This window comes from Octopus bimaculoides, chromosome 29 (genome assembly GCF_046866305.1).
Source record: "Octopus bimaculoides isolate indiv1 chromosome 29, ASM4686630v1, whole genome shotgun sequence".
Lineage (NCBI taxonomy): Eukaryota > Metazoa > Mollusca > Cephalopoda > Octopoda > Octopodidae > Octopus > Octopus bimaculoides.
This window is the reverse complement of record NC_142956.1, coordinates 17,735,376-17,745,375: the sequence shown is the minus strand read 5'-3', so window position 1 is coordinate 17,745,375 and position 10,000 is coordinate 17,735,376. Positions and strand designations below refer to the sequence as shown.

Below are 10,000 nucleotides of genomic sequence, written 5' to 3'. Positions count from 1 at the left end.
AAAGCTAAGAAAGTGACTAAAGTTGTTGATAGTTTTGTGCATGGCATGCACAAAACTCTTGACCCCAGAGTCACTTTGTTAGCTTCTCCTGATAAAAATATTAAAAACGTCACTTCACACATACATACACACACACACACATTTATATATGTTTCTGTTGTAGGCATAAGGCCTGAAATTTGATGGTGGGATTATAGTTGGTAGGCTTATAGTTGAAGTCGTTGCTTGATTGGTGTGTTTGCTTTTTTTTTTACTTCATCAACCCCTGAATGGATGAAGGGTCACCTTGACCTTAAAATGTGAATGAAAAGAGACCTAACTAAATACTACATGCACACAGACAGACAGACATATGTTTGGCGTTAGGGAGTGCATCCAACCATAGAAACCTTGCCAAAGCAGACAAATGGTGCCTATGCAGCTCTATAGCTGGCCAATTCCTGTATGTAGAACTGATGATAAAAGATGATGATATGTATGCATGGGTGTGTGTATATATATATATATATATATATATATATATATATATATATATATATATATATATATATATATATATATATATATATACATACATACACACACACACAGAGTGTCCATAAATTACCTTTACAATTTGAAAAAAAATAATTGCGGAAAAAATTAAAAATAAGGATACCTTAGTAGAACTAGTTGGAAAACACAGACAAACAAATAAAGTCTTAATTTGAAACATCAGACCACTCGTACGTGGGTTCCATTTGTGGCACACAGCCAGCTGAGTTGTCCTTATTTTTTTAATTTCCTTTTTCCTGAATTTCTTCAAATTGTAAAGGTAATTTATGAACACCCTGTATTTAGGTTTGGTGATGCAAAACAGCCGAGTGGTATTGTAATTGTGGTCAGGTGCGATGACCCGTAAAAGGCGCCCGTGCCAGTGATGTGAGAAAGGCACCCACTACACTCTTGGAGTGGTTGGTGTAAGGAAGTGCATCTCACTGTAGAAACCAACCCAAATATCAGACTGGAGCCTGGTCTACCACTCTCTGACTTACCAGTTCCAGACAAATTGTCTAACCGATGCCAGCATAGAAAATAGATGGTAAATGATGATGATGATTATATATATATATATATATATATATATATATATATATATATATATATATATATATATATATATACATAGATATATATATAATAAAACAAATAATAAATGAGTATATGCATATATACGTACAAGTATGTGCATACCTACATCTACCTGTATATATAGGTGCATATCTGGGTACAGGACGTTGCAAACAAAACGTAGACAAAAAAAATAATAATAACCAGAGTACAGAAAACACACAGGCCACATAGAGAACATTTTCCGTCATTAGCTGCCCCCATTCTAACACAGGCGTTTCGAAGAGTTTGGGCAGTATATATATATATATATGTATATATATATATATATTTATATATATATATATATATATATATATATATATATATATATATATATATATATATATACACACACTCAGCTTTTTTTTATTAACACTTGGCAAAAGTTACAGCATGACTGAAAGGTTGAGAATTTTGTGCATTGGAAATCTGTAAATTTAGAAATGCCATGATTTGAAACTAGTCTGGTAACTGCCTGTGCTTGAACCTTTCAGCCGTTGGGTCATTCTGTAACTTCTACCATTCGCATATATACACATACAGAGACTGTTAACCCATTGGTTACAACGCTGAGTGACCCAGTTGATCTGATCAATGAAACAACCTGTTCATGAAAGTAGTTTGCATGCAGCTGAGCGCTCCACAAACACCATGCGTACTCTTAATGTAGTTCTTGGAGATTCAGCGTGACACAATGTGACGGGTACTATTCAGTTCTGCGAGCCGAGTGGATTGGAGCAACATGAAATAAATTGTCTTGCTCAAGGGTACACAAAAACTGGCGCTCCGTCGGTTACGATGAATGAGGGTTTTCAGTTGATTTGATCAACAGAACAGCCTGCTTTTGAAATGAATGTGCAAGTGGCTGAGTGCTCCACAGACATGTGTACCCTTAATGTAGTTCTGAAGGAGGTTCAGAATGGCACAGAGTGTGACAAGGCTGGCCCCTTTGAATTACAGGCACTACTCATTCTCACCAGCTGAGTTTGGACTGGAGCAACGTGAAATAGTGTCTTGCTCAAGGACCTAATGCACCAGTGGCGCTCTGTTGGTTACAACGACATAGATTCCAGGTGATCCGATCGATAGAACAGCCTGCTCGTGAAATTAACATATAAGTGGCTGAGTGCTCCACAGACACACATACGCTTAACGTAACTCCCCGGGGAGATTCAGCATGACACAAAATAACGAGGCTGGCCCTTTGAAATATCGATACAACTCGATTTTCGCCAGCTGGAGCAACATGAAATGAAATGTCTCGCTGAAGAGGACAAATACACCTCCAGGTATTGAACCCATGATTTTCCAGTCATGAGCCAAATACCATAACCACTCAGCCGCACACCTTTTCTAGACACACACTCACACACACACAAAAAATTTTGTTCAATTTTAGGTTTTAAATTTTATTATTGTTACTTGCACTTTCACATTCTTTCGGGGTTGATAAAATTAGTACCAGTTGAGCGCTGGGGGGTCCAATGTCATCGACTAGTCCTCCTCTCCCCCAAATTTCAGGCCTTTTACTTATAGCAGAACAAGATTATTTATTACTGCCACCACCACCACCACCACCACCACAACAACAACTATTATTATTATTATTATTACCACCTCCTCCTGTCTTTGCTGTTTTACCTTGTTGTTCTTAGTCTGCCCCTTTTTTATTTAGTTGCTGTGGCTCCCTATTTCCTCCACGACCCCTTGTTTTGTCCTGGCACATTTACACTTGCATGAGCCCTTTCTCTCTTCCTCTTCTTCTTTCTCTGTCTTTCACACATCTCACCACCACCACCACCACCACTGTTTCTCCATCACTCCTGCCCCCCCCCTGCCACCTCCCCAATACAACTTCACCCCCTCCTCCTCCTCCCCCGCCTCCAACCCTCCTCTCCTGCATGGACATTCCAATCTCCTCCCCTTCCTCTCTCTCTCTCTCTCTCTCTCTAATTGTTTTTCTCTGTCTTTCTTTCTGCTTTCAGTTTGCATTGGTTTTGAGTTTTTGTTTGTTTGTGTTTTTGTTAAATTTTTTTTTTCTTGTTGCATGTCTGTTGTTGAGAAGCTCACACACACACACAAACACACACACACACATTCTTCCTTTCTCTCACACACACACACACACACACACACTCTCTCTCCCTCGCTATCTCATACACACACACACACACATTCTTCCTTTCTCACACACACATTCCTCATTCTCTCACCCACTCTCTCTCTCTCTCTTTCTCTACACGCATTTACACACATTCTCTCACACACACACATCCTCTTGCACATGCAATCTCACATGCACTCTCTCTCTCTCTCTCTCTCTCTCTCTCTCTCTCTCTCTCTCTCACACTCACACACACACACACACACACACACACACACACACTATCCCTGACTGCATCTTTTCTTCCTTTCCTCCTCCCACTCCATGCTGACTGACATGTTGGTTTGTTGGGTGTGGTCTACAAATATCAAACTTAGATTCAGTCCAAGCATTTTGGTCATGCGCCATATTTGCATGAAACTTTGCCTGCTGTTTATGTCGCTGTTTCACTTAATTAAATTACCTTTGTGTTATAATTACAATCTGTGTATAATCACATTGTTAATTACAAGTTTCCAGCAAGGCAGCCACCGGTCAACTGCATTTCATTAGAGATGGCCAGAGTTCTCCAGCTTTCCTTTTGCTTTGGTTTCTTGCTGATCCTCATCAGTAAATGATATACATGTAGATATATATATATATTTCCTAATGACAGAGTTCCAGGTTCAGTCCCACTGCGTGGCACCTTGGGTAAGTGCCTTCTACTAAAGCTTTTGGCTGATGAAAGCCTTGTGAGTGGATCTGGTAGACGGAAACTGAAAGAAGCCCGTCGTATATATATATATATATATATATATATATATATATATATAAGTGCAGGAGTGGCTGTGTGGTAAGTAGCTTGCTTACCAACCACATGGTTCTGGGTTCTGTCCCACTGTGTGGCACCTTGGACAAATGTCTTCTACTATAGCCTCAGGGCCGACCAAAGCCTTGTGAGTGGATTTGGTAGACGGAAACTGAAAGAAGCCCATCGTATATATATATATATATATATATGTATGTTTGTGTGTCTGTGTTTGTCCCCCCAACATTGCTTGACAACCGATGCTGGTGTGTTTACATCCCCGTAACTTAGCGGTTCGGCAAAAAGAGACTGATAGAATAAGTACTAGGCTTCCAAAGAATAAGTCCTGGGGTCGATTTGCTCGACTAAAAGCGGTGCTCCAGCATGGCCACAGTCAAATGACTGAAACAAGTAAAAGAAAGGAAGATATATATGTATGTTTGTGTGTCTGTGTTTGTCCCCCCAACATTGCTTGACAACCGATGCTGGTGTGTTTACGTCCCTGTAACTTAGCGGTTTGGCAAAAGAAACCGATAGAATAAGTACTATTTTATTCTGCTGGGCCCCCATAACCATTCAACGTTTAAAAATTAATTTTATAGAAACTTCTTCCCAACTTCCTATTTTGTTTATCACATGAAATTTTGTTAATTGAACAATGTAAAATATTAGAGACAGAAACCTGGCTGTTCTTTGCAATACATCTAAAGCAAAACTTTCTTTATGAACCCTAAATACTCTACTGTAGATCCCCAATTTATTATTTTGTCTATGTGGACCCTCTTTGATTTGCTAAAGCCTAGTTTTACAGATACTTCTTTCAAAATTCCTATTTTGTCTGTCACTCATTCACTTTTGTAAGTTGAATTATGTAAAATGTTTTGGAAAGAAATTTAGCTGTTTCTAGCAATAGACACACCTGAAGCAAAAAATTTTTATGGACCCTATAAATACTACTGTGAATCCCCCCTCCCCAAATCGTATATGAGCCCTGGTTGAGAACCACTGCTCTTGAGGATTTGTCATAATTAATTTCCAAATGGCAATTATGACTATTTCCACTTGTGAAGAGGAGATAACCTCACGATTCAAAAGGTCTCCAAAACTGACATGCCATTATAGAAAAGAAAAAAACAGACGTTGTCAAGCAGTTGTGGGGAACACAAGTACACACACACACACACACACACACACACACACTTGCACACACAAATACATACATATATATATATATACATATATATATATTGGGCAGGTGTCTTCTACTATAGCTTTGGGCTAATCAAAGCCTTGTGAGTGGATTTGATGGACGGAAACTGAAAGAAGCCCGTCACATACACACACACATGTATGTATTTCTGTGTCTGTGTTTGTTCCCCCCCCCCCTCCCACCATCGCTTGACAACCAATGTTTGTGTGTCTACCTCCCCATAACTTAGCGGTTCAACAAAAGAGACCAATAGAATAAGTACTAAGCTTGCAAAGAATAGGTCCTGGGGTCAATTTGTTCGACCAAAGGCGGTGCTCCAGCACTGCAGGTCAGTTTTGGAGAGTTCTTGAATCTTGGGATTATCTCCCTTCTTCCTGTGGAACTAGTTTTAATTGCAATTTGGTAATTATGACATTCTCTAATTAGAGATAATTTTAAGAAATCGTGAATTTGTTTCACACACACACACATCAACCATGTTTGATTATTTTATATCTATCATACACACACACACACACATACACACAGGTGTAGGCATGGCTGTGTGGTAAGAAGCTTGCTTCCCAACCACATAGTCCCAGGTTCAGTCCCACTGTGTGACATCTTGGGGATGTGTTTTCTACTTTCGCTTTTGGCCGACGAAAGCCTTGTGAGTGGATTTGGTAGACAGAAACTGGAAAAATTCCATAATGTGTGTGTGCATGTATGTGTGTGTTTGTTCCCCACCACCACCAGCACTTGACAGCTAGGGTTTGTTTACATCCCTGTGACTTAGTGGTTCAGTGAAAAGAGACTGATAATGCCATGCTTTAAAAAAAAAAAAGGAAAAAACTACTGGAGTTGATTCATTCAACTTAAACGTTCTTGAAGGCATTGCCCCAGCATGGCCGTAGTGAAATGACTAACATTTAGAAAGGAAAAGAAAATATACTCACACACACACACATATGTATACCTTTTACTTGTTTCAGTCAATTGACTGCGGCCATGCTGGAGCACCGCCTTTAGTCGAGAAAATCGACCCCAGGACTTATTCTTTGTAAGCCTAGTACTTATTCTATCGGTCTCTTTTGCCGAACCGCTAATTTACGGGGATATAAACACACTAGCATCAGTTGTCAAGCGATATTGGGGAGGACAAACACAGACACACACACACACACACACACACATACATACATACATGCACACGCACACATGGCAGGCTTCTTTCAGTTTCCATCTACCAAATCCACTCACAAGGCTTTTGTGGACCCGAGGCTATAGTAAAAAAAACACTTGTCCAAGGTGCCATGCAGTGGGACTGAACCCGAAACCATGTGGTTACTAAGCAAGCTACTTACCCCAGAGCCACTCCAAAATTATTTAACTGTTAGAAATGTCACGAGTGATGTTGCCTGTCTCTCTTGCCGTCTTCCTCTCTCCGAACTCCATATTTGTCCCCTTTTCACTCCCTACTAAATTCTCTCTTAGATATTTTCTAACATGGTAACACTATCCATTATAGCTTTATACCTATGCTTTCTTTTTTTTCTTTTTGTTCCTTTATGTTTCTAACATGATTCATACAGAAACAGTTGCGAAATATTTCTGTGAACTCATTTTTGGTCTCCAATGATGATCGTGTGTAGATTATGAAACAGTGTACTCATTGCAAGATCCATATCAAAACAAATATAATATATTCTGTGTTTTGGAATGTATTGAGTACTACATTGAACAGTGGACTATTTGACCCTTCCTTATTAAAATTATCAAAAAAATATAAACATACAAGGATACCTAATCATTAATTTACAATTTGTATGTATTTATATGCATATACATATGACACAAGTATGTGGCTATTAATTAATATATTAACATATTATAATTATTGATTAATGTTATTAATTAATAATTATGTATATTATATATGTATATATGATACAGACACACACAAACACAATGTATACACATATGTGGGTATTGATTAATAATTATAGATATGTAATTTTTGTGTGTACATATACATGTTTATCTAATTCTATATCTGTGTATTTGCGTATGTTTATTATATGAATGACTGTTATCTGTTTATTTTCAGATTCAGCGGAGACCAACCGAGCAGCAGCAGCGGCAGCGGCAGCAGCCGCCGCTGCAGCGCTAGCACTGCCACCTGGGGTCACCGAGAAAGATGTTGATTTATTTAAACGAGCTCAGGAAAAGGCTCAACAGGCTCTCTTTGAGGTAAGAAGAAAATCTGTGTTCTAGTAATACAGTTCCATATTTAAGAGATGAGGAATTGTGTACATTATTTACATTTGATGGGTGGAGGCGCAATGGCCCAGTGGTTAGGGCAGTGGACTCGCGGTCATAGGATTGCGGTTTGGATTCCCAGACCGGGCGTTGTGAGTGTTTATTAAGCGAAAACACCTAAAGCTCCACGAGGCTCCAGCAGGGGATGGTGGCGAACCGTGCTGTACTCTTCCACCACAACTTTCTCTCTCACTCTTACTTCCTGTTTCTGTTGGGCCTGTTATTCAAAGGGGTCAGCCTTGTCACACTGTGTAAAATGGGGAATGAAAGGGGTCTATAGGCAAAAACATGGTTGAGAAACACTGATTTAAAACGAATACCCATAACCTAATGTGTGGAGGCTCATGGCTTAGTGGTTAGGGTGTTTTATTCATGATTGTAAAATTGTGGTTTCGATTCCCAGACCGGGCGTTGTGAGTGTTTATTGAGCGAAAACACCTAAAGCTCCACGAGGCTCCAGCAGGGGATGGTCGCGAACCCTGCTGTACTCTTCCACCACAACTTTCTCTCACTCTTTCTTCCTGTTTCTGTTGTGTCTGTAATTCAAAAAGTCAGCCTTGTCACACTGTGTCACTCTGAATATCCCCGAGAACTACGTTAAGGGTACACGTGTCTGTGGAGTGCTCAGCCACTTGCACGTTAATTTCACAAGCAGGTTGATCGGATCAACTGGAACCCTCGACGTCGTAAGCGACGGAGTGCCAGTCCTCATCTTGTTTGTTAATACAACATTTCGGCTGATATACCCTCCAGCCTTCATCAGGTGTCTTGGGGAAATTTTGAACCTGCGTTCTCATTCCTAAAGGTATTTTTTGATATTATTATTATTCACAAAACTCTGCTTGCGAAGACCTGTTGGGGCAAGTGAAAGCGAAATCGTGATGGCTCTTGTGCCCAGCGTCGCTTTTCTGGCACTTGTGCCCATGGCATGTGTAAGGACTTTCAAGCGAGATCGTTGCCAGTGCCCCTGGACTGGCTCTTGTGCGGGTGGCACGTAAAATACGCCATTTTGAGCATGGCCTTTGCCAGTACCGCCTGACTGGCCTTCGTGCCGGTGGCACATAAAAGCACCCATTACACTCTCGGAGTGGTTGGCGTTATGAAGTTTATCCAGCTGTAGAAACTCTGCCAAATCAGATTGGAGCCTGGTGTAGCTATCCGGTTTCACTAGTCCTCAGTCAAATCATCCAACCCATGCTAGCATGGAAAGCAGACGTTAAACGATGATGATGATGATTATTATTATTCAGGTCACTGCCTGGAATCGAACTCGGAATCTTGGGGTTAGTAGCCTGTACTCTTAACCACCACGCCATATGCCCGTGGCATATTATTTACATTTGATGGATATTTTGTCGATGAAGGCTGGAGGGTATATCAGCCGAAACGTTGTGTTAACAACAAACAAGATCAGAACAAATATCCATCAAATGTAAATAATATGCCCACGGGCATATGGTATGGTGGTTAAGAGTACAGGCTAGTAACCCCAAGATTCCTGTAAAGTCAAGTGAGATCGTAATCATGACCAATGTTGGTGTTATGTAAAAGGCACCCACTACACTCTTGAGTGGTGGGCAGTAGGAAGGGCATTCAGTCATAGAAACCACACCAAATTAAATTGGAACCTGGCTTATCAGTTCTAAGTTAAACTGTCCAACCCATGCTAGCAAGGAAAATGGATGTTAAATGATGATGATGGCTGAAGGGTTAAACATGAGATGGCAATGGGTGGGGTCCACCAGAGTAAAATGGGGAATGAAAGGGGTCTATAGGCAAAAGCATGGTTGAGAAACACTGGTTTAAAACCAATACCCATAACCTAATGTGTGGAGGCTTGCGGATTAGTGGTTAGGGTGTCAGCATCATGATCGTCAGATTGTGGTTTCGATTCCCGGACTGGGCGACGCGTTGTATTCTTGAGCAAAACACTTCATTTCACGTTGCTCCAGTCCACTCAGCTGGCGAAAATGAGTAACGCTGCGATGAAACCGGGAAACTGGGCCCATGAGCCTGGCTAGGCTTTAAAAGGGGCACATTTATTTATTATTTATAACCTAATGTAATGTTTCGTTTCTGTTTTCAGGCTTCTTGTAATGGGTCCGACAAGAAAACGTCTGGTAGCAGTGGCAGTGAGGCAACGGATGCCGGCACCAATATGGCATCGGGCAGCACAGCTGCAGCTGGGGCGGCGACCGCGACGACGACGACGACGACAACAGTCACCACGGCAATCACTGCTGCTGCAATGAGCACTGCGATGCCCACCTGTCCAAGTTCACCCCTATCATCGTCCTCCTCCTCCTCCTCCTCGTCTTCTTCCTCCTCCTCATCATCACACACACCTCCAGACACTCAGGGACGCTTTCCACCATGCATAGAGTTTGGCAAATATGAAATTCAGACCTGGTACTCTTCGCCATACCCTCAAGAATATGCCAGGTTTGTG

At 40.9% G+C, this 10,000-nt stretch overlaps 1 protein-coding gene across 8 annotated transcripts in view; it reads left to right on the top strand.

The window, feature by feature from the left end:
- Positions 1–10,000, top strand: part of LOC106878083 (uncharacterized) — a 92,767-nt gene that overhangs the window by 42,215 nt on the left and 40,552 nt on the right. For all 8 annotated transcript variants that reach the window (XM_089344919.1, XM_089344916.1, XM_089344920.1 and 5 more), the window contains 2 exons: positions 7,340–7,482; positions 9,638–9,993. In XM_089344919.1, the coding sequence (XP_089201045.1) occupies positions 7,340–7,482; positions 9,638–9,993 (499 nt within the window). The remainder of the gene's footprint in view (positions 1–7,339; positions 7,483–9,637; positions 9,994–10,000) is intronic.